This window comes from Procambarus clarkii, chromosome 22 (genome assembly GCF_040958095.1).
Source record: "Procambarus clarkii isolate CNS0578487 chromosome 22, FALCON_Pclarkii_2.0, whole genome shotgun sequence".
Classification (NCBI taxonomy): domain Eukaryota; kingdom Metazoa; phylum Arthropoda; class Malacostraca; order Decapoda; family Cambaridae; genus Procambarus; species Procambarus clarkii.
Window position 1 is genome coordinate 43947546 of NC_091171.1, and position 27554 is coordinate 43975099.

The window sequence follows — 27554 nt, forward strand, 5'->3', positions numbered from 1 at the left end:
ATGAACATTATATGCCCTATACAAAATTAGGATAATTCCATCTTTTAGGGTTTGGTATACAGTATGTGATTTTGTAATTTTCTAATATGAAGGATGGATATATTAATTTAAATATTTATTATCACATTTTAAATTTATAATATTTAAAGCTTGCATTTGAATAAAGAGATACTAATCAAGATGAGAATTTTGTAGAGTTCTATTCAATACTGTATTTACAAAATATTAAGGTGCTAACATTACACTGGATGACCAGATGGATGGTACATTTATATTATAGTTCACGTGAACTTGCTTTTGTAGTACAAGTGAGTAGCTTTTTTATATAAATTGTGTGTTAATATTTTGAAAGAAACAGTAACCACTATGAGTATACAAACCTTATATCTGAATCACAATCCCCATAATGCTATGGAAGAAAAATCAATACTGATTACTGATTACCTCAGCTGGATAGTACTTTTGAAGTTGATGTATCACACTTGACTGCTGTTGCATTTTCAGGAGTCACTCGGTTAGGTACTGTTCTTAAACTAGGCAGAAGTACACTTTCCTGCTCACCAACAGGAGCCTCTGGTTCTATTCGGTCTTGACCATTAACCATTGCAGTGGATGGCAAGTGCTCAAAAGGTTGTTGGATACCAGCATCACACTGAGGGTGCCCAATAGGATGAGCATACTGAGATTCTAAAGTGGGTGTGTGATTTTGATTTCTCTGCTGTTCTAGAAGAGCATTTACCACTTTCTGGTATACGTGTGACGATGGGGAAGATAAACAGGCATCATATGAAGGAGGGAGGTCTGGAAGTGTAGGCCTTGTTTCAGGCACAGAATGAGAAATATTAGGCAATGTATTATCATCACAAGTTAAATTATCTGCTGCATAGGGTGGTGGAGGACCACTGCTGACAGCTTCTGTATAAGCAGGTGGTTTGTCTTGTCTAATAGGAATCTGATAAATGCGGCGGGATTCAGGATCACCCACATAAATCATGTTATTAATAGGTACTATGACCATGTGAGTGCCTCTAATAATCTGTGTCCCATGTGGTTGTGTTACAACTGCTCCATCTTCAGCTGCAGCAGAAGAGTCTTCTTGACGAGCACAGGAGAAAGTTCCCCAACAGCAGTATACCAGAATAAAGAGCAAAACAATGATCATGACTACCAACGCAAACAGTGCTTGTGTTGTTGATGGGTAGTTCATGGCCCCTGTGGAAATGAATTTCCATTAATTTAAATCTGTATTTAAAAGAACAAAGCACTGTATTGTATATTCATATTTTGTATAAGTATATTAATGGAATATTTAAGCTTATATAGCCATCCTGGCTTAGTGCTTTCTTTTAATAATTACTTTTATTTAAGCTGCTGTTTTGCCAACCATTTTGAGCATTTTAAACTCAAAACCGAATTATAGACATAAGTATACATTAAATTGTACATATTTTTACATAACAAATAGAATAATTATAATTGAATTATAATAAAATGTTATAATTATAATAGAATCATTTAAAAATCTCCAAGACAAAATAGGGAAAAATATGCATATTGTTTGAGACCTGAAATTTTATATTTTATTTTATTTTATTATATACAAGAGTTTTTAAATTCATGTAAACCACTAGCACGCATAGCATTTCGAGCAAGTCCTTAATCCAAATTTTCCCTGGAATACCATCTGAAAAATCGTTTAACAACCAGGTACCCATTCACTGCTGGGTGAACATAGGAATACAGTTATGGATTAGCGCCTAATCAATCCTTCCCGGCCGGGATGCGAACCCAGGCCAAATTGCTCGCGAAGCACTGGGCGAGTGTTATACCACTGTGCCACAGGGACTATATAAAATAAAGTATGGTAATGACACATCAGGAACCTGCCATTTGCAGAGATGTCTACATGGAAGAAATTAATGTTTGTACTCACCTAGTTGTGCTTGCGGGGGTTGAGCTCTGACTCTTTGGTGCAGCCTATCAACTGTCAATCAACTGGTGTACAGATTCCTGAGCCTACTAGGCTCTTATCAAATCTACATTTGGAACTGTGTGTGGAGTCTATCTCCAACACATCACTACTTAATGCATTCCAATTGTTAACAACTCTGACACTGAAAAATTATTTCTAAATGTGTCTGTGGCTCATCTGGGTACTACGTTTCCACCTGTGTCCCCTTGTTCGTGTTCCACCCGTGCTAAAGAGTTTGTCTTTGTCCACCCTGTCAATTTCCCCTGAGAATTTTGTTGGTGGTTATCATGTCTCGCCTTACTCTTGTCTCTGTCTCCCTTACTTGCGTGTTTGTGAGTGTGCACAGGGTGGTTAATTAGTTTGCACATGGTTAGTGTGTACATGAGTTAGTTTGTTTGCATGTGGGAATTAGTGAGTGTGCAAGTGGTGTCACTGCCTTCTCTGGAAAATTGTGATGCTTAATGTTAATTATAAAAATATCAGATTGTGCAGATCTTTCTTAGGGAAAATTTGACAATCATTTGGATAATGAACCTCTTATATAAGCTAAAGATTGTTGATGTCTTTTCACTTTTGCGTGGATAGGAGCGTGTTAGATTTATTCAGGTCTTATTAGGTTGACTACTGACCTTCCCCATGCAACCCACAAGATTTAACCAACTCCTGGGTACCTATTTATTGCTAGAACGGAGCCATTAGGCGAAAGGAAGTGTGCCCCCAATTTGTGTATCTTGCCATGGGAATCGAATCCTGGACCTTTTGGTTGTGAATTGATTGCACTACAAGACTCCTATATGTTGGGTACAAACCTATGGCATGCCTCACTATTTAGATACATGCCCTGTATCTTTTGTACCTGTATCCTGTACTTTTTTCGATACAGGCTCTTAGTACACTGCCCTTTGGATACAGGTTAAACAAATAATTACTACTTTACAATTCTGGTTTATGTTAGTCTACCTTAGCCTGAATACAAATGGAGTAATGCCCATATGCCTATATACAACATGCAATAGGCTCTTTATTCAGACAATTTCTGAAATACTCTGGAAGATCAATGGGCTCTATCCGATAGTTTACTTGCAAAAGGTACACACCACATACGCTGCCACATACACGGTTACAAGTACAGTATCTCTGGGAATTTTCATTATCTGCTGATGTAGACCTGACCAAGTGTAAACTGTCAACAAAATTATTCGCACACCCTCCGTCACTATGTGATGGAGTGCGAAGATACGTGAATTCAGAGACAATTCTATAACCAATGTTCCAGCAATGTGTAAATATTTAATTCAAAATGATCTGCTACCAGAAATTTTAGCCAAATATCCCCAGTTTGCTAACTGTAGGTAGTAACTAAGTGACTAACATATCCATCGCTGCCCACTGGATGGGGGGCGGTGTGCAGGACAAACACATCAAATGTGACACTAGCTCTACATATGTCAGTTGCTTAGTTTAGAAACTGTACTTGTGGTGATCTCGAACTCATTTATGTTGTGACGACTTATACTGAATTTTGTAACTAGCTCATCAAGATTGTAACTTAGCTAAATGAATTATGGGGTTCATTCCCTGAGCCCATTATGTGCCTCTGTAACCCTTTCCACTACCGCCCACAAGATGGGTATGGGTGCATAATAAATGAACTAACCTAATTGTTGAATAAATGTCACGGAGAAGACTGTATAAGCCATCCCATTTGGCACACAGTTGAAGATGACTTGATCATCAAATAAAATTTCAACTTCAGATATACAATGTTAACATTAGCAATAAAAATGAGGAAAGTTATGTGGCCTATACATAGACAAGAGACTGAACCTCACCCACATACAACACACAGACAAAAAAGTATGAAAAATGGTTGGTATACTTCCTAAAATCGGATATTATGTTCTCAACTCTGCTCTCCTCTCATATAGTATTACTTGCTAATCTATCCCCTATCTTGCATGTGGTAATGGTGCTACATAGCCTTCCCGGTTTGGTGCCTTCTTTGATAATTACTTACATATGGTATCTGTGCATGGGGTTCAACCACTGCAAATTACCTCGAGACTAAAATCACTCGACATAGATCTGCTATCAGAACTATAACGAACTCTGTTTTCAGACATCACACAGCCCTCTGTTTAAGTCCCTTAACATGTTAAACATACACTCCACACATTCTCGTGTGCTATCAACATGTACAAAACTTTGTTCCTAAATGCTAATCTTGATCTGAATCTTTTCCTTGATAGGTGTAATAGAACCCATGATAACCACACCAGAAATAAATATCTCTTTGATATTCCCAGAGTCAAACTAAATCTGTGCAAAGACTCCATGCAAATAAAATGGCCCAGTCTTTGGAATTCAATCCCTGGTGAATTAAAAAATTGTCCAACCCATGCCTTATTCAAAAGTAAAACCAAAGAGTACCTAATTTCATCCTCATAGTTTCCTACATTGTACTTCAAACTCCCACTGTATCTTATACTACCCACTTCCCCAATATTAGTACTTAAGACATAGCTTTACCAGTGTCACCTCTGTCAATTTATATTGTAGTTATTTCTTGATATAAAATCTTGCTACAGTGTACCTTTTCATCTTACCTGATAAGTTAGATTAAGGACCTGCCCGAAATGCTATGCGTGTTAGTGACTTTGCAAGACTAAAAATATCACTAATGTAATCTTACTAACCCATTGTACCTTCTTGTAAATAAAATACTGTATTATTATTATTATTCTTTTAGGATATACTAACAGAGCAAGAGTACCAGTTAAACACATCATAACTTAAAATGGAAATCATTTTGAGGCAAAGGAGTGACTTGAACCAGCATTCTAGTGATTCCCAGACACTTGCCTTAACCGACTCTGCCATGATGGGCTGAAACCCTAGCAAGGAAATTACAGGCACATGGAATAAATGGTATAATACTCGAATTAATAAAACAATGGTTAAAACAAAGAAAACAAAGGAACGTGCTAAATGGGAAGGAATCTGGAGAAATGTGGTAAGTGGAGCAGATGAGACTTAAGATTTAAGGTAAAGTGGAAAGTGAAAATGATATTGAGGCCTTAAAAAGAGATCTACATGAACTCCACAAATGGTGAGAAGGCTAGGAAATGTTATTTAATATCGAGCTAAATAATCTCCCCAGCTTGGTGCCTTGTTTTGATACAGTAATTACTTTTTAATATCGATAAATGCAAGACCTTGCATGTGGGGAATAACAGTCCACATCACAGCTACCAAATTAATAGCATTACCTTGCAGCAGATTGATGAAGAAACGAACCTTGGAGTCAGAAAAAATGAACTAAATTAAATTAGGAGTCAGAATCCATCATTCACTAACAGTTGCACAAGTGGGAGCGGGAGTAAAAAAGCTAACTAAACCCTAGAAATAATCAAGCATAACTTCGACTAAGGAAAAGAATGTAATAGTTAAACTGTATAAATCTTTGGTGCGCCCACACCTGGATTATTGCATCCAGGCATGGAGACCTCATCTTCAGAAAGACAGCTTCATTGGAGAAAGCTCAACACCGGCAACAAAAATAATTCCAGAAGTAAGTCAACTCGCACACCAGGACAGGTTGAGGACCATAGAGTTAACAACACTACAAAGCAGACATGGTAGGGCTGATTTCTTCGCTGCTGCACTAAAGAGAGGAGACAACGTCCCAGTACCCTACACAAACGTTTAAAGTCGAAGAAGAGAGTAATTAGAAATATTCTCAACGTGCAAAACAATCGGGAAGAGCATTGACATTAACAGAATCCAAAGCCCCAGGTGTGGATATAACTGAATCAACATCGTAAAGGAGCTGGCAGGTAAACTGTGTCTACCACCGAAACTCATTCAAATAATCTACCGTAAACCGTAAATGCCAAAACACTGTTGGACTTTAAAATCTAACTTGAAAAACATCATCAGTACAAGTGATTTTTGTACTCCCAAGGTATAGGACCTCTGAGAAGCCGCCGGCTTTCTGTCCTCGTCAAGGCCACTGGCGTGTTAGTTGCCCTCTCGTAAATTATTCTGAATTTCTGCCTTGCCTTTCCAGGAATATTTCTGGACCCCTCCTTATCACCCTTAAGTGCCGGGTAAAGTACAGTTGCACCCATAATTGTTGAATATAGCATGGAAGCTTCCATGTTTGTTGGATATAATACAACTGTTTTCACTAAGTGTAGTACACTGACCCCATGTTAACTGGGTATAGGACCATGCACCCATGTTAACTGGGTATAGGACCATGCCCCCATGTTAACTGGGTATAGGACCATGCCCGCATGTTAACTGGGTATATGACCATGCCCCCATGTTAACTGGGTATAGGACCATGCCCACATGTTAACTGGGTATATGACCATGCCCCCATGTTAACTGGGTATATGACCATGCCCCCATGTTAACTGGGTATAGGACCATGCCCCTCATGTTAACTGGGTATAGTGTAGATACCTCAATATTTGCTGGGCATGGTATTGCTGACCCCAAGACTCCTGCATATAGTATGGTATATGGCTTCCATAGTACTTCAGCCGGACCTGAGAAACTCCATGAACCAAGTTATCGTGACTGGTCGATTGCTATACATTGCACCTAAAATTTGCCCTTCCGATACTTACCCATCCCAATATTTAGAACCTGGCCTCCTCCACTTATAACAGGGACCGATCTGTAATGGAATACGCAGAAAATCACCGATGGAATTCACCACCATCTTTATACTAAATTTTCCATCACTATCTTATGATCAATATACAGTATACACGTTTCAAAATGTATATTTTGTATGGCATGTGCAAGACTATTCGAAGGAAAGCCTCATCTTTTTATGCAGCATGGTTAATTTTTCTCTATTTTGTGGTAAAAGGACTTTTTGTAATTTAATATAGTGTTATGCAATGAATATCGTCAGTGTAATCTGCTGCCAAAGACAGCCTTCGTAAGGAAGCAGCCCATTCACGCATCATTCTCATATATGACAAAAAAATAAATTTATAACCAATGACAGGTATCGCAAAATCGCATTCTGAATACGTCTAATGATGTGATATGTCATTAATGAGTTGAAGAGCGAACTGATCACAAAACATTACATGACAACTGCTCTGCTACTGACAACACAGCCCCTCTATTTAAGTCCCTTAACATGCTAGACATACACGCACTCCACACATCCTCATGTGCTATCAACATGTACCTAAACATGTACCTATCAACCTTGTTCCTAAATGCTAATCTTGATCTGAAACTTTTCCTTGATAGGTGTAATAGAACCCCATGAGCACCACACCAGAAATAAATATATCTTTGATATCCCCAGAGTCAGATTAAATCTGTGCAAACACTCCATGCAAATAAAAGGACCCAGTTTATGGAACTCAATCCCTAATTAATTACAAAAAATCCAACCTTTGCCTTATTTAAAGGTAAAGCTAAACAGTACCTAATTTCATCATCATCTCACACTGTATCTTGTACTACCCACTTCTCCAATATTAGTACTTAAGACACTTCTTTACCAGCGTAATCACCTCTGTCAATTTATATTTAATTATATGTTGACATAAAATTTTGCTACAATGTACCTTTTCATCTTACCTGTTATGTTAGATTAAAGACCTGTCCGAAACACTATGCGTGCTAGCGGCTTTGCAAGAATGTAAAAATACTACACAAAGCCTAGGAAAGTTTAGGATTTTTTCGTATCTCTACACGATAATAGTATATAACGTAACCTTTGTTGTCAGCAAAAGTCCATTTTGTACGTTCGACCCAGTATATAGTTATGAGTACTATCATTCTGAAGGATGGGTCGAAGGGTTACCAGCAAGTTTACAATATAAATAGGTATTACTAAGAATAAGGATTGTAACTAGGTTCTTAAGATATAATCTGTTGAGTACAAAAATTGTGTGGGTGACTACTGGTTGTCAAACACTAACTCAAGATGGCAACTATAGATGATATGTAATGCATTGGCAGACATTGCTTAGGGTTTTGTAATCAGAAAAGAGAAGAATGAGGGGGGGGGGGATCTTTCTCCCTTTTTCTGCTTCCAGTAGCACTATGCAATTGTCTGAGCTCATCATTTTCTATATATTTTACTTCTTTCGTTCCATCCCGTGTGACGACATCCCTCTCCTCAGTACTAGGACTCACTGATTCTGCAACAAATCCTCAAAAAATTGAAGTACAGTCCCCATAGTCAGTATATGGGTGAATTGTACAAAATATGGACTAGTGTTCCAGGAAATATTCATGTTTTGCATAATTGGGATTCTAAAGGACGATTAATTTAATTATCCTGAAACAGACTAAAATACACCTAACCTAACTTGTCCTAGATATAATCCTAGGTCTAAAATACAGAAGCTTTGGACTAATTTTGAATTTATGTACTACACAATAAGCCTTTCTGATAAATGTAAATGATAAAACAGATGAAGTAGGATCTTGCATGTTGATATTTGCCAGTGATGAGATGAATCATCAGAAGAGGAATGCAGACTTAATTATATGAACCTAGACAAACTAGAGAGATGGTCTGATAAATGGCTGCTCGACTTTAATACAAGCAAATACACAGCGATAAGATTTGGAACGGGAATGATGTGGTTACAGGAAGATTATACGATGATGGGATGTCTAATGTTTTAGTTATGACCAAATCTGAGTATATCTACATTCCAAAGCCTATTGATTGATGCATATTAACAGAATCAACGTCGCATCAACCCATCCTCCTACATAGAACGTCGCTTTTCGCTCGTATGCGTTACATAAGACCAAAAATTGTCGTACTAGAAAATGGATGCGGCTCGGGAAAGTGACGCACTGTCCCGTTTTCAGTTTTGGGTCCTCTGGCAGGTTAGGAGAGGACACTTTAAATTGACCGTTTTCTTGACGTTGGGAAACCTTAAGATTACGGGCTGCGTATGCACCACTGGAAGACAATGGTGCATGGCCTTAAAGCACCTGGACATGGAAGCTCGACCTATGTTAGACCGGCGCTAAAAATTTGTAGCATCAGGGTGAAATCTCCACTGGAAAAAATAAAATCACAGGAAGTTCAAAATTGGGTTTCAAGATTGGATCCTGAACTAAGCGGACTGAAATGTAAGTAATGGCTGAGGCCTTGGTAGGCCTAACAACGCTGGTAAAGAAGGGAGAGAGGTGACATGATTGCGATATATATATATATATATATATATATATATATATATATATATATATATATATATATATATATATATATATATATATATATATATATATATATATATATATAGACATATATATATATATATATATATATATATATATATATATATATATATATATATATATATATATATATATATATATATTCTAAATATAATATATATATGTATGTCGTACCTAGTAGCCAGAACGCACTTCTCAGCCTACTATGCAAGGCCCGATTTGCCTAATAAGCCAAGATTTCATGAATTAATTTTTTTTCGACTACCTAACCTACCTAACCTAACCTAACCTAACTTTTTCGGCTACCTAACCTAACCTAACCTATAAAGATTGGTTAGGTTAGGTTAGGTAGGGTTGGTTAGGTTCGGTCATATATCTACGCTAATTTTTACTCCAATTAAAAAAAATTGACCTCATACATAATGAAATGGGTAGCTTTATCATTTCATAAGAAAATAATTAGAGAAAATATATTAATTCAGGAAAACTTGGCTTATTAGGCAAATCGGGCCTTGCATAGTAGGCTGAGAAGTGCGTTCTGGCTACTAGGTACGACATATATATATATATATATATATATATATATATATATATATATATATATATATATATATATATATATATATAATATAATGATATCCTCAAAAGAGGCATCGTCATAGTAGACAAAACCGAAATATTTTGCATCAACACGAGCAGGAAACAGAAACTCAGGTATATCATAGGGATGTAAGAAAGAACTTCTTCGGTACAAGAAGAAGTATAACTGAAGGGGAAAGCACCAAGCCATTATGACTATATATTACTGGGAAGATATCAGGATAAGGATTTGGGACGGGACGGGGGGGGGGGGGGTGAGGGAAGGAATGGAACCCTACCACTTGGACAATTGGGGATTGATCGTCGACTTGCAGGAAGCGAGACCAACGCTCTACCGTCCAGCCCAAGTGGTTGGGCAGGAAATGACTGAGAAAAACCTTGTTGAGACTAACTCCATATATAGTTTCAGAAGCTATGATTAGAGAAGTTTGGAACCATTGCAATCCTCGATCATCGACTACTGAAAGGCGTGGCCCAGGAGCCGAAGCTCATCCTACAAGCACATACAGGTGATTACATATATACGAGTACACACACACACACACACACCAATACTATCAAGCCGCTCCGTATATTACAACAATTTAAATGAAAAAATGTTTTCTCTAATAATATTAATTAAAATTTGACAACGAAATTGCCAGAAATAAATTAACCACGTGAGTATATAGATCTGATAATCCTTGAGAACCATAAGAAACTTTATTTACCACAGCTTACAGAATTGTACAAATTTCTGAGAGGTTTTATTTAAGATAACTATACGGGGAACAAGTCTTAGAAGTATTTTTGTATGATCATTTTGCAACTCAAACAGCAGTGTGTGGTAAATTCAACAATACTGAAGCTAAAGTGGAAAATTAAATACGCAAATTTATCAATAATTTACCTACAATATTTTGAATAGCATTAGCCTACTAAATAAATGTGTCAACTATGATATGATAGTAAATGCAGTTAATATATTTAAGATGATATTAGCTATAAATTATTGATGTTATTTTTTACTACTACTATATAACACACTAGTGCTAGCAGACAAACGTACCAAATACAAAACAAAAAAGTTGTGGACGCTAAAATTAATACTTACAGGGGTGCCGGTTCATAAATAAAACTCTTTGCCTTGGTAACTATGGATGTGTAGTTTACCAGGCCCCAAGGTGCCAGGTGGGTCTCACCTGCAATATGTGTGGTGGTAACTAGGGTGTTCTCCACTACGTCCATCACAAGGTACTAGGCGTCACTTGCGGATGCCTACACACACACACACCTCGTATACAAGCAATATGTACCGTAGTACACTTTGCGCTTGGCTATCCTAGGGTTATATCTCTCTTGCTGTTGAGGACTCTTGAGTTCGTTTAGCCTTGGTTATCCTTGCTGCTTTTCACTATGGACTTGACCGGCTTAGGTTATCATTGCTATTGTTAACGATGAGTGCTTGGTTAGCCTAGGTTATCCCTGCTGCAATTGAGGACTGTGAGCAGGTTTAGCCTTGGTTGTTCCGGGCAGCTTTTGGCTGTGGACTAGGCTAGCCTAGGTTATCATTTATCTTGTTGAGAAATGTGGGCTCGATTAGCTTAAGTTATTCCTGTTTTTTCTCATTTTTGTCTTACTATTGGCATACCATTGTTGATGTTACTTGGATATCGAGGAGGCAGATGTTTGTTCATGCAATTTCTGAAAATAAAAGGGATGGCAAGGTAGTTAATGATCTTTACCATGACAAGTTATATTGTGTTGTTCTACACTCATTACTTTCCTCATTATCTACCCTTCCATCATATGATATTCTCCCATCGCATAGCATCCTCCCATCACATACTGTTGAGTCCTACCCATCACATACAATCCTCCCATCACATAGTATCCTCCCATCACATAATATCCTACAATCATACTGTATCCTCCCATCACATAATATCCTACAATCATACTGTATCCTCCCATCACATAATATCCTACAATCATACTGTATCCTCCCATCACATAGTATCCTCCCATCACATAGTATCCTCCCATCACATAGTATCCTCCCATCACATAGTATCCTCCCATCACATAGTATCCTCCCATCATACAGTATCCTCTCATCATAGAATATCCTCCCATCACACAGTTACTTCCCCATCACATAGTATCCTCCCATCACACCGTATCCTCCCATCACATAGTATCCTCCCATCACACAGTATCCTCCCATCACATAGTATCCTCCCATCACTTGGTATAATCCCATCACATAGTATCCTCCCATCACATAGTATCCTCCCATCACATAGTATCCTTCCATCACATAGTGTCCTCCCATCACATAGTATCCTTCCATCACATAGTGTCCTCCCATCACATAGTATCCTTCCATCACATAGTGTCCTCCCATCACATAGTATCCTCCCATCACATAGTATCCTTCCATCACATAGTGTCCTCCCATCACTTAGTATCCTCCCATCACATAGTTACTTCCCATCACATAGTATCCACCAATCACTGTCCCGTTTTCTGTTTTGGGTCCTCTGGCTTAGTCTGGTAGGTTAGGAGAGGACACTTTAAATTAAGCGTTTTCTTGACGTGAAAGTTAGAAGGACGGGCTCATCCCATAGTCTTGTGCAGTCCCTGCAACATCTGAAGTGGATACGGTCTGCACCACCACTGTCACCATAACTGTCACCACCACCACCATACACCTGCACCACCACCATACACCTGCACCACACCACACCTGCACCACCACCATACACCTGCACCACACCACACCTGCACCACACCATACACCTGCACCACCACCATACACCTGCACCACACCACACCTGCACCACACCATACACCTACACCACCACCATACACCTACACCACACCAGACCTGCACCACCACCATCGTGCCTGGCACTACGGGTCACCCGGGGCCACACACACACATTCCAGCACAAACTATTTATATTTACAAAAATATTTCCCATGCACTATTCTTCTCCCGCGCCGTGTGAGCTGTGTTACGGTATACAACACTACGTCCACGCCACCGAGGACCTCAAGCCCCAGCCAGCGTTCATTCTCCGGCAGTAGTGTGGGGGAGAGGTGTATAGTGTCACTGTTGTCAGTAGTAACTGGTGGAGTCGGTGGTGTTGGAGGTGGTTGGCACTGGCCAAGTGCTATACTAGATGTCGCCTCACCGAAACCTCCGCAAATCAGTTAAACAAACCCGTTTGTCCTCTGTTCTTTTTTTACTATTTTACTCCTTTATTCCTGCAGCGCCCGCGAAGTTCTTTATTATTTTGCATGCGGTGGGACGACGTGAGGCGTCTGGTGGGTGCTGGTAAACTGGTGATGACGAGAAGAGAGGGAAACACCTCTCCGTAAAGGTGTTGTTTTGGGCCGTGGTCTCTGCAGGTTCCCCCTCCCAGTCTGTCAGCATTGTGTACTTGGTCTGGTGCCCGGACTCTCCCACTCCCTCTCCCCTCCTCCCATGCCCTGTTCCTCTCACCCCTGCATAGCTCTCTTCTCTGTCTGTACTGCTTCTCTTTAGTCTCTTCTTTGTGCTGGTTTTCCTATTTTTGTTAAAGATTTATCCTATTTGTTTTTTGCTATTTCGTGTTTTTTTAAGGTTTATCTTCTTTGTTATTATGTTTTTTAATATGCTAGGTTTTGCTCCCTTGCATTGAGATTCCTGCTTTATGTTAATGAGTTGACAATAACCTTGGATTACCTTAAAGCAATCTGAGAACAATAATACACCAAAAACTTTTAACGAAGCCTTGTAGATATGAGGCGGAATGAAATATATACTAGTAATTTCATCTATCATCGTACTATCATGCCACACATCTATGGATCATCCAGTAATATCAGCACACTCCAGATGTTATTGATGCTCGGCTTAGGCTCGGCTATATGTTTCTTTAGGAATTTGTATTACCTACTGATCTAGACCTGACCAAATGTAAAACTATGTCTACAAAATTATTCTCACACCCTCCGTCACTATGTGATGGAGTGCGAAAGTATACGTAATTCAGAGACAGCTCTATAACAAATGTTCAAGAAATTTGTAAATTATCACAAAGAATAACATGAAATTATTCACAATTATCTACTGGCAGAAATTCAAATGACCGAAAATGGACGTCATTTGAAAATTAAAAATAATTGAAAAAAAAATGGATTTATATATTCCAAAACAGTAAGTTAAGGGCCCTCTGTTAGGTTAGGAGGGCAAGACGTTTTCCTAAGGTTTCAAAACGTCATGAAAACCGTTAATTGAAAGCTTCCTCTCCTAACCTAACCGAGTAAGCCGGAGGACTCAAAACAGAAACGGGACAGTACGTCACTTTCGTGAGCCGATTTCATTTCAAATTACGTCCATTTTTGGCCATACGGGCAAACGAGCGCAAAGCGACGTAATTTTAAGAGGACAGGTTACGGGGCGAGGGAGCTAAACCTGCACCAGCAGGGACTGTGGATGTTTTGTGACTGGCATTTTGTTAGTTTATATCCATAAAATTCGTTTAATATTGTTGCACGCTACAGATTATTTAACACGAAGAAAGGGATATGTTTGGTATAGGTACGTACGTTCTTGCAACCCATCTTAGTGTTACAGGCAAGTCTAAACGCTTGTAACTAATCATAATATATATATATAACTGAAAACTCACACCCCAGAAGTGACTCGAACCCATACTGCCAGGAGCACTTTGCAACTGGTGTACAGGGCACCTTATCCACTTGACCATCACGACCGGACAAAAGCTGGTGGTAGCCGAGGCTATTTACCCATCAGCCCGCCGGCACTCTGATGGTAATCTTGGGCATAGTATTTTATCAAATCACCTCATTCTTTGGGGCACACGTGAGGAACACAAATGCGAACAAATGTTCGCATTTCTGTTCCTCACGTGTGCCCCAAAGAATGAGGTGATATATATATATATATATATATATATATATATATATATATATATATATATATATATATATATATATATATATATATATATATATATATATATTTCCCGACAACAAATGTCTATAACCTCACGAAACACACACACGTCACAACTAAATATTTACACACTAAAGATGATCGCAAAGTTTGACTCATCTGGCTCAACGTTATTGGCCGAGGTAAGAGGTGAGTACAGGGAGGGTACGGGGCAGGTTTGGAAGGACCTGACGCTCCATACAAGGGATAGGGAGGACGTGGGGTGACCTGACGCTCTGTACAAGGGATAGGGAGGACGTGGGGTGACCTGACGCTCTATACAAGGGATAGGGAGGACGTGGGGTGACCTGACGCTCTATACAAGGGATAGGGAGGACGTGGGGTGACCTGACGCTCTATACAAGGGATAGGGAGGACGTGGGGTGACCTGACGCTCTATACAAGGGATAGGGAGGACGTGGGGTGACCTGACGCTCTATGCAAGGGATAGGGAGGACGTGGGGTGACTTGACGCTCTATACAAGGGATAGGGAGGACGTGGGGTGACCTGACGCTCTATGCAAGGGATAGGGAGGATGTGGGGGTGACTTGATGCTCTAGACAAGGGGGGTAGGGCATAGGGTGACATAACCCTGGCATCAAGGGACAGGGACGGTAGGGGTGACCAAGGCCGGGGAGAGCGCGGGATGGGGCAGAGTTGTGCAGAGCTATATATATGAGATACTTGTGCGTGTGCCAGCACCCTCTCTACCCCACCACCAGCACTATCATCATCAACCCCCAACTGTCTTCACCATTATCACCTTCATCACCGTCTTCACCATTATCGTCACCCATTCCATTACCACTACTAGCATCACCAACATTACTACTATTGCTACTATCACTACCGTCATTATCCATAGCATCAACTACCATCAACACCACTATCTTTTACGTCACTAGTTAGTTACTAGTTGATTTTTTTATAATTATTGTCATAATAGTATTTACTTTGAAATTTGGTAGACAGAACTCCAGTTTTTATAGTTATATATAGCATATGCGCGAGGCTTCTATATTTGTATTGAATACCATTGTGATATTAGCCATTCATTTACAAGATTTTCTAATTGTTGGAGTGACAGTATATTATGGTCGCCAACCTCTTGACAAAATGCGTTCCATAATTTTGTGCATTTCAGGCGATAAGAACGTCGAAATTGTCCTTGTTTACTGAGAATTATACTACTGTATGTAATGTAGTATTGCCTTGTAAACTTATGTATATATGATTTATACTGTATTTTATTAAATAAAGATAAAAAAATGCCCTATTCATGCAAAGGAAACATCTATCTGATTGTCAAGTTTCGCACCTGTTGTTTGATATTTTATTCTTGAGGGAGGGTCTTGTAGAGAAGCTAAACAGAGGTATGCAGTGTTTGAACTTTGTAGAATATACACAGACTGTCATCAGTTTCCACTTTTATCATAAAATAATGCATAAAATAATGCAGTTAAAATTTTCTTTAACTCTGTTAGTGGCTAGAGTTTACTTAATGTTAGAAACAAGCCCGAGCTTAGTGGCAGCAGATGTTAATAGTCCTTGAATTCCTGAGCAGAACTATACTAGCCTAACCAAAACCTTAATACCTAAGCGAAATTATCTAACCTAGCCAAATTAATCAAAAATAATAATATAGGAACTGAAATTAATATAAGTGAACTGAGGTTAATAACAATTATTAATTTAAACAAATCTATTATATAAAACGTATGTTTGAAAACTATATTTATTTCACATGCTAATATTATTGCCTACAGATGAACTGCTAAATAATGTCAGTTGTCTTCATAAAAGGCAACCCAAACTAAATGCAGTGTTGAAATATTGACATTGACAATATTTCAAACATCACCACTTTTTCAGATTCATGGGGCTTCATGTGACACTTGAAATTAACAATGGCACATCTCATTATTTATATATCGAACTGGTGTCAAAATGTTCGTCTCTCTCACTCGCTGTCTGTCTGTCTGTCTGTCTGTCTGTCTGTCTGTCTGTCTGTCTGTCTGTCTGTCTGTCTGTCTGTCTGTCTGTCTGTCTGTCTGTCTGTCTCTCTCTCTCTCTCTCTCTCTCTCTCTCTCTCTCTCTCTCTCTCTCTCTCTCTCTCTCTCTCTCTCTCTCTCTCTCTCTCTCTCTCTCTCTCTCTCTCTCTCTCTCTTTCTCTCTCTCTCTCTCTCTCTCTCTCTCTCTCTCTCTCTCTCTCTCTCTCTCTCTCTCTCTCTCTCTCTCTCTCTCTCTCTCTCTCTCTCTCTCTCTCTCTCTCTCTCTCTCTCTTTCTCTCTCTTTCTTTTTCTCTCTCAATCGAAAAATGCAAAACCTTGCATGTGGGGCATAACAATGCACACCAGAACTACCAAATCAATATTTCCTTACACTAGATTGATGAAGAAAAGGACCTTGGGATCAGAATCCATAAACCACTGAAAGTTTCACAACAAATGGGAGCTACAGCACAAAAAAAGCCAACCAAATTCTATGAATAGTTAGACGTAACTTTGATTTAAAAGAAAAAAAGGTAGTTATTGAAGTCTATAAATCTCCATGTGCTTTTTAGCATACATATATGTGATGCAAGATACACTTACATTATTGTATCCATGCATCATGGAGACCTCATCTTCAGAAAGACATATTTGCTGTTGGAGAGACAAACACCGGCCGAAAAAAATCATTTCAGAACTAAGTGGACTCTCATACCAGGAATGGTTGAGGGCCGCTAACAACACTGAAAACTAGACATGACAGGGCTGATCTCATCGAAACTTTTATAATATTGAACAACTTTGATGATATTGACCTAGAACACCTCTTCAGAAGGTCAGATGTAACACGAACAAGGGATAATGGTTTCAAGCTCAACAAGCCACTTTGTAGGACAGAAAACGGGAGATGTTTTTTCACCTATAGGGTTATAAATCCATGGAATCGCTTACCCGCCTAAGCCGTAAATTCCAAAACCCTGCTACAATTCAAAATGCAAATAGATAAAATCATTAGGACAAATGTAGAGACCTTTGACAAGCCGCCGGCTTCCCATCCTCGATGAGGCTATTAGAGAAATAGTGGCGCCTTAGGTTGTTGTTGTTGTTAAAGATTCGCTACCTGGAACAAAAAGTTCCAAGTAGCACGGGCTATGGTGAGCCCGTAGTTCTCTCTACCCTCCTTAGGTAATTCAGGAAATGGTTTCTGGAATTGAAAACAAGAGCTATGGAGATTGCTAAAGGCTTTAAATACGCCAAAGCGAGAAGTTAGAATAAAAAGAGGCGATATGATCACTATGTACAAAATATTTACAGGAATTGCGAAAATTCCTGAAACCAGCAAGCCTGTAAGAAAAGGAACAAGAGATCACAGATTCAAGTAAAGGAAAGAAAGCTGCCGAAAAATTTCGAAAATTAACTTTTGCAAATGGAGTGGTTGACTGTGGGAACAAGCTAAGTGAGAACTCATTGGATGACAAAACCGTCATTAGTTTCAAAGCGTCATATGGCAAAGAGTTCTGGGAAGACGGGACACCACGACCGTAGCTCTCATCTTGTAAGTACACTTAAATGAATATGCGCACATACTCCCACCTCCTGTTGGGTGCGTGTGGCTGTCATTATCTAAGTTCTAGACATACCTTATATTAGTTAACTCATAAAGTAAAATATCCCTTTACATATATGGCTAGGAGTTGTCATGGTCAATGTATAACTGTATATAAAGCCGGTTCCTGGCTTGATATGCATTAATTATTACTTTGCTTTCAAATGAACTTATAACTTTTTAACTGATCCTTAATCACCATATAAAAAGGAAAATCGGGAGAAATTGATTAAATACATTAAGTATTAAGTAAATACACTGTATGTTAAAATTGATGAATGCATCTTTGGGATCGACTGCCGGTTGGACAAGCCTAGCCTGAGGATATAGTGTATAAATGACAACGGGTTTCTCAAAGGCCAGATCTTCGAGGACAAAAACCTCGCGTAGAGCAAGAAGACCGAACCTGTCTTCTATAGCCTACATCAAATAGATATCATCAGCGGCATATCATAAGTTGGCTAATATGAGAACTGTCTTTAAAAAAATCTGTACAAAGAATCATTCAGGACCTTGTATATATTTCATGTCAGATCAGTTCTGGAGTGTAGTGATGGGCCCCAACTTACGGCTCTATCTATGCTCAGTTAAATAATTACAATAACGTGATGCATTTATGAGATACATCTAGTAGTTAGCTCTTATTCCTGTGAAGTCCATTGACGCGAGTTTTATCATACTAAATAGTTTCAACATCTTAGCCTTGATACTTAATCTTATTATGATTTCCGCCAACATAGGGAAACTTGTTACAGTAATGAGGTTATATGTGGCATTATTAGAATTGAAGATTTTTTAATTATTATTAATCAGCATCAGCAAGTACGTTTTATGAAACAATGGAAATGTTTTTGTCTTGAAATATTCATGAACAAATTTAATATTTAACAGTTGTGATTTTTATTAAACTATTAATCTAGGTATTATTTACTTAATCTTAATCATATTTACTTAATCTTAATCTAATCTTAATACTTAATCTAATCTTAATACTTAATCTTAATCTTTACTTAATCTTAATTTACTTAATAGCTTAATCTAATCTTAATACTTACTTGATACTTAATCTAGGCATTTTCTTAAATTTAGTAATATTATTCATATTAGAATGTGTTAAGGTTAGGCCTAAATTTGGTTAGGTGGTTAAGTTCTGCTGGCACTGAACTAGCTGCACTGCAACTAACTACTAGTAGAACACTGGAGGAGTTATTGTCTGTGATTGAAAGTGTTCTTCAAGCACCTCAACATTTCTCCTTGATGACAGACAGCCAATCCTCATGGTTGTAACTATAAATAACTTGTTTGATGCACAGACAAAATGGATCTGAATATCTTTTGTATGGATTCCATGTCATAAACATAATCCATCATGATGACACTGACTTACTGTCGGAGCCAGATCAGTGTGGAACAATATTAAAACAATATTACTTCAAATATTCAGGTCTGACAGGAGAGAAATCATACTCTCAAAGGCCTGAAAGCACCAATGTAAAAAGTTATGAGTTGTTTATATCTGAAGCCTATGCCCCCCGGGCAGCACAAAACGTCCAACAAACAGTGCGACTTAGTGGTTGCCAAGATCAGGCTGGGCTTTACCTGTGGCAGGTTGCTAAAAGGGACGAATCTCGAAACCCCTGATCATACAATGTATATATTCTGTGAGCAGAACTCGGTCATGATCTTACACACTACATTATTGAATGTCCAGTCATTATAGACCCTTAAAGATCTGCTAATATGAAGTAGACAGCTATATAATTACTTTATTCACTCCCGTGTTCAACAGGATATCCTCGTACTATGTAACGCTTCACATAGTTTATGGGGGTAGCTGCATAAATGCAGGTGTACATAACTATGATAATAAAAATGCAATTATTGGCATTTCAGTCCATTCTCCTGATTAGATCGTACTTGTAGTAACGATGTGGACCATCGTACATATATTGACGTACTGAACAATTAGAAAGTAGAATTTGGTACTATAAAATTTGGACAAACTGCAAAATGTTTTGTATTTATGTTGTTAATAAAGCCTAACCTAGCCTGTCCATCCCAGGCCTAATGCGCGCTATCTGAGGCCTAATAGAATACATGTATGTGTTATACTAGGCCTAGGAAGATTTAAGTTTGTTTTTTTGCTTTACTTTAACCAAACTGTAAAGTGAATAGTACCAAATTCAACTATCTAATTGCCTATTACGTTAATATATATATATATATATATATATATATATATATATATATATATATATATATATATATATATATATATATATATATATATATATATATATATATATATATATTATTTAAACAGGAGATGGGTTGTGGCATTTGCAGTACATGCAAGGCTGAAGTATTTATTTATAAAGATGCAATTCGAACAGAGAGCTGGAATGAAATACTGTTCGAGAAAAATACATACATAAACACTTGTGAGTCATGTGTAATGTATTTTCACTCATAAAGAGAATTTGGCGGCTAGATTATCGACCAATTGTCCTGTATTGATGAGGACGTCTGTGCGTGTGGCCTGGGATTCACCAAGGATTACGCAACCTCTTACGTTTTCTCAATCATGGCGGCTTTGTTTACATTTAGTAAATACTTTACGAGCATCAAACTTACCAGTGAAATGTTATTATTGTTATAAACAGCTTCCTGGTGCTTCGGAGCTCATACACTGTTCAACAAATATAAACAAAGTAGCCCGTAAGTTACTACATAACTGCTTGATGAAGCCTAACCCAACCACCCCTATAGCATTCGAGTGTGCAGCTATTAACGTACAATCTGTCCACATCAATGTTTTCTTCCTAATTCAAAGTATTAGCAAGTATTCAGTACAAATTATATAAAATACACATGTGAATTTGATAACGCGTTCAAGGACGATAACAACACAAATAACATTAACAACCTAACAAAACTTTCAATATTTCAATAACAGCTATTGAGACCAAATTTATTTTCGAAGGTGACTAGCCTCTGCGGGCGGCAGTTGTCACCCGGCGGTCCCCGGCGCCCCCACGCTGACCGCCCAGTGTATGTTAATTGGTGCTCGCGCTCTCATTATCTAAGAACAAGGCTGTTGAACGTAAAGATCTGTGTGAAGAAAGAGGAAATCTTCCCTCCCCGCCCCCCGCACCTTGGCTGGGAAACAGAACATAACGAAGCTTGTCATGGAGGAATGTTGATCTCTGAAACACCGAAGTGTTGTTTCTCTCGTGTTTAATTAGCGATGGATTGACAGTGTATTAGGGTCTTGACACGGTGGATTGACAGTGAATAACGGTCTGGACACGGTGGATTGACAGTGAATAACGGTCTGGACACGGTAGATTGACAGTGTATTAGGGTCTGGGCACGGTTTATTGACAGTGAATAACGGTCTTGACACAGTGGATTGCATAGATCCTACATTTCACAAATCATCCAGCCCGTCCTCTCGAGTTGCCACAACGGACAGAAAATGGTGTACTAAACCCCCCACATTGGGCCAGAATACACATACCCATTACCCGAGCCTAACTGAGCGGACCCCACACACAAAAAAAAAAAACGAGGAATGTTTGCGAGTCGCTATAATGTATTTCCGTCTGGGATTTTGACGTCAAAATGCGATGTATTACTGGAGAGGACAGGTCCAAAGATTGCTGCCAACATCTTGAGGTGAAGGATCAGCTGTTCGTCCACCGTGAGTACAAGATATTTATAGTATCTATAAATCTAATATCTTTATTTATTTATAGATACTATATTTATAGTATCTATAAATATAGATAATTGTAGCTATAATTCAGTGGTTTCTTATTTATTTATAGATACTATATATATAGTATCTATAAATATAGATAATTGTTGCTATAATTCAGTGGTTTCTTATTTCTCTCAGCACTAGTTCCACTTGTTCTCACTATGTAAAAAAAAAACATTGTACTCGTGTTCATACCCGTAAAAAGATATTTTGTGTGTGGATATTTGTATTATGGTTATTATTATTATATTATTATTATATATATTCGTAGCAGTGAGCATGCTTTGAATTTATAGGATGCCATTTTCTGTTATTAGCCATTCATATACGAGGTGTTGGAATTGTTGGAGTGATCGTATGTTTTGGTTGGCAACCTGTTGCCCAAATAAGTTCCGTAATTGTGCATATTTTGAATGAAACGAGCGTCGAAATTGTTGTGTTGGTGCAAAGAGAGCATCTGTCTGGAATTCATATGTGGCACCTCTTGTTTGGTGTTATTCATGATGGAGTGAATTATAGAGGAAATAAGCGCGAGGTTTGCAGTTTGTGGAACTTGTAAAATACACACACAGACCAGATATATTTCTTCTGGGGCCCCTGTCTGTTGTCATACAGATTTAGATATTTATCTACACAAAAATCCCCAATTAGTTGCGAATAGTATATAATCGGTCTAATTTGCGAGATGAATAGTCTTGAACGCTACATAGATGGTGTACACAGACATTCAAATATCCTGGCTTACTGAGCCGCAACATCTTTCACATGTCAAGATGGTGAGATTTTCACTAATCTCTATGCTTAACAACTGATGAGGTATGCCATATTATTGCTACTGTGAAAGATCTCATTCTATGCTAGTGTGAAAGATCTTGCTTCTATGACATTCACCGGAGGAATAATTATGTTTGACAACTTGCAATGTTCGGTTACTAGGGCAAATTTCTAGACACAATATCCATCACGCCAGGTCGCTTTAATTTGTGGCACAACGACTCATTAGTTTAGTTTGTATCCGAATAGTGCAGCATCCCATATGAACCTAGATTTAAATAAGGCGATGTCCGATGGAACTATATCTAAATAACGCTGCTCCAAATGGGCGGCATCAAAATAGTAGTGTCTCAAAGGCCTATAAGGGTCCCGGAAGTACAGTTGGGCTCGTTCTCGACTCACAATCGACTATACGGGTTAGAATCCCGGGCAGGACAGAAATGGTTGGCGGTGTTTCCAATCACCTAATGCCCCTTGTTCACCTAGTAGTAAATAGGTACCCCAGGAGTTACTCTGCTTGTTGTGGGGTTGCATCATGGGGAGGGTCAGTAATTCTACCCTGGGGGGTGGGGAACCTCGATTAATAATGCATTACATTGCATATTAATAAAGGTATTAAATGTATCAACATAAGAGTGTGCCATGTTGGCAGCTCATGTTCTTGTGGCTCCTTCCGTTCCTATTTCAGGGTCATTCGGTCCAGCTTTTAGTTTAGTTCATTTATTATGTAGTGAAAATGAGTGTTAGGAGTGCATAATGGTAGTGCAATGTTCACACTTCCGTTTTCTTTAAAGAAAAAATATATGTGACAGAAAATGTTCGTTAAATTCATAGGACAGTCTGGGGAAATTTAGGAATTATCCCAACCTTTGAGTGTAATTTAATTTAATAATTAAATTATTTAATTCAGATTATATATATATATATATATATATATATATATATATATATATATATATATATATTATTAAATATGACCGAAAAAGTAAGATTAATGATTCTAACACGAATTTTCTCAATCTTTCGTACATTTCTTTTCACTGTTGGAGGTAAATCAAAAATCAATTCTCCAAAATTCATTTTTATTTCTAGTCTAGAAATAAAAATGAATTTTGGAGAATTGATTTTTGATTTACCTCCAACAGTGAAAAGAAATGTACGAAAGATTGAGAAAATTCGTGTTAGAATTATTAATCTTACTTTTTCGGTCATATTTAATAATATATGTCTACAGGAAAGACTGCTACCAAAATATACTAATATATATATATATATATATATATATATATATATATATATATATATATATATATATATAATATAATATATATATATATATATATATATAATATAATATATATATATATATATATATATATATATATATATATATATATATATATATATATATATATATATAAAATATAATATAATATATATATATATATATATAATATACACACCCAGATGGAGTCATCCTGCATGACTCCATCTGAAGAGATGGTAGACAGGTCGTGTGGGACTACACGGGTGCATCTACTTGGTTGATACCTATTTACCTCACAGTACAGCTGAGGGAGGCGGGCGGCCGCCTTTAAAGAGACCCAGAAAACTAACAAGTACAGGGACCTAGAACGTTGTTACAGGTTCGTGTCGATAGGCTCTGAGACCCTGGGCGCCTGGGGTAAATGTGCACTTAAATTCCTAAATGAGGTGGGTAAGGAACTCATTAGGCAAACTAGAGACTTAAGAGCGGCCAGTTTCCTGTTCCAGTGCCTCAGCGTCGAGGTCCAGAGAGGAAATGCGTGCTGTATCTTGGGCACGCCCCCCTGGATGAGGTCTTCGAACAATGATTGTTATATGGCAGTGATTTTCGTTATTTTTAAATAGTTCTAATTTTTGTTTTTAAATTAATATTATTTTATTATATTAAGAGCATGAATTACTGATCTGATTATGTTATATTAGGTTTATTTATTTATTTCGCAGTCTCCGTGGTGTAGTGGTAAGACACTCGCCTGGCGTTCCGCGAGCGCTATGTCATGGGTTCGTATCCTGGCCGGGGGAGGATTTACTGGGCGCAATTCCTTAACTGTAGCCTCTGTTTAACGCAACAGTTAAAATGTGTACTTGGATGAAAAAACGATTCTTCGCGGCAGGGGATCGTATTCCAGGGACCATAGGATTAAGGACTTGCCCGAAACGCTACGCGTACTAGTGGCTGTACAAGAATGTAACAACTCTTGTATATATCTCAAAATTTGTTTATTTATTTATTTATATACAGGAAAGTACACTTGGTTGTGATAGTACATTATATTAAGGGTCTCGCGGTAGTACAGTCGCGTTCGTTCTCGAATCACAATCGAGAATTCCGGGTTAGAATCCCGGGCAGGGCAGAAATGGTTGGTCGCGTTTCCTGTCACCCAATGTACCTGTCCACCAAACAGTAAATAGGTACCCAGAAGTTAGTCAGCTTGTAGGGTTGCATCCTGGGCGGGGTCAGTGTATAAAATAAATTCTGGCTGCCTGTACCCCAACACAATGAATTATTATTATTAATTATTAACATTGGTGTTCTTACATTCTTGCAAAGCCTCTGACACGCAAAGCGTTTCAAGCAGGGCCTTAATCTTACAGACAAAACTAAGAGTAAAAGGTACATTGTAGCAGAATTTGATTTCAACATAATAATATACTAAACAATTTTTTATTGATTATACTGGTGATGTTGCATATATTAAGTACTAAAATTGGGTGAGTGGGTAGTAAAAGATACAGTGTGAGTTTGAAGCACAAGGGGAAACTATTACGATGTAATTATGTACTTTTTGGTTTTATTTTTTAATACAGCATAGGTTGGACTATTTTTTAACTCATCAGGGAATGCACCATAGACTGGGTCCTATTTGCATGGAGTGTTTGCACAGATTTAGTCTGACTTTGGGGATATCAAAGAAATTTATTTTTGGTATAGTTTTCATGGGTTCTATTACATCTATCAAGGAAGAGTTTCAGATTAAGATTGCCACAAAGGAACAAAGTTTTGTAAATAGCACAAGAGAATGTGGGGATTGAGTATATCTTTGTTAAAGATGCTTATAGGGATTTAAACTAATTGAATTTGATTTGGTTAGGTTTGATCAAATTTCTAGGCTAGTTTTAATTCGAAATATTTTTTTAAATCATATGTAATATAATGGAAAGCTTTGTCATTTCATAAGAAAAAATGTAGCAAAATATTTAATTTCAGGAAAACACGGCTTGTTAGCCAACTTCAGTTTAGGCTTGTATCGAGGTTTTCCTAAGGTCGAACTACTGACTCTCCCTAGGATTTAACCCTAGAGCAGTTGCCTATCTTCCGGGTACCTATTTACAGCTAGGCGAACAAAGGCATAGGATAAAAGGGTAACGTGCCCAACCAAATATGTGAAGACTTATTTAGCTCTGCGCTAAATTTTTGTCAGTGCAATTTTGTCTTTATATATATATATATATATATATATATATATATATATATATATATATATATATATATATATATATATATATATATATATATATATATAATATATATTTCCATGTTTGTATAAAGCTTAATAACCACTTTCCTTTCCTTGAAATCAAAGATTCGTTTAATTTTAGGGTTTGGTTGGATTTTAAAACCATAACTGCTGAGCTTTCAGAACACTGTTAACTAACTGGTGGATCTCGGAATAGTTTTGAGGTACTATTCTTTCTCAGTCTGTTGGAGGGTCGTGTTGTAGTGCATTTACCCGTTCTGATGGATGCAGTTTGTTGGGTGATGATGGATTTGAGGTAGTTTGCTGGAGTTGATGAGCCCTGTGCACTGATACCATTTATATGAGATATAAATTAGTGAATAATATGGTGCGAGAGAAGCAGAATGGGGAACAGTGTTATTTCTTACAGAGTCAACTGCTTTGAGTATTTATTTTATCAAAATATTTCATATGAGTAGAGTTAAGTCTGTTTTCAATGTATTTTTTTTTTACTCTCAGTCTTTATATTGTTTACTTGAATTTGGTTAAATGATTTATTTTCAAATAAAATACAATGGGTCTTTTCTGTTTTGTGTGAGCCTGTTGGTTGATATCTATGTGTGTGTGTGTACTTTTTAAAATTTATTGTTTACTATATAATTGTGGGTGTGAGAGTTGGGGCTGCAATAGCAAATCATTTGAGTTTCGTAAACTACCAGTCACTTATATTAGAAGATATATACCAGACGTTTGCTAGTGCAGGTTAGCATAAACTCATAATCCACGAGACGTTTGCTAGCGCAGGCTAGCATAACCTCATAACCCACCAAACGTTTGCTAGCGCAGGCTAGCATAACCTCATAACCCACCAGACGTTTGCTAGTGCAGGTTAGCATAAACTCATAGTTCATCAGACGTTTGGTTGTGCAGGCTAGTATAACCTCTTAGTCCACAAGACGTTTGCTAGTGCAGGTTAGCATAAACTCATTGTTCACCAACGGTTGCTAGTGCAGGCTAGTATAGGCTTGTCCAATGTACAACTCCCTATCACATAGTATGCTTTATTTGTTCATTATGGCTAGGAGTAAGCTCCTATGGCCCTTTACTTAACGCAG

The 27554-nt window shown here is 37.9% G+C and overlaps 1 protein-coding gene across 1 annotated transcript; it reads right to left on the reverse strand.

Moving 5' to 3' along the window:
• Positions 1-445: 445 nt before the first annotated feature.
• On the reverse strand, positions 446-21174 carry LOC123749048 (uncharacterized). Its single transcript, XM_069329257.1, has 4 exons — positions 21034-21174; positions 10908-11497; positions 6610-6659; positions 446-1212 (listed from the first exon to the last, which is right to left on the reverse strand). Exons 2-4 carry the CDS (start codon positions 11039-11041, stop codon positions 446-448), a joined length of 951 nt encoding a protein of 316 aa, XP_069185358.1. The 5' UTR covers positions 11042-11497; positions 21034-21174.
• Between the last annotated feature and the right edge of the window lie 6380 nt (positions 21175-27554).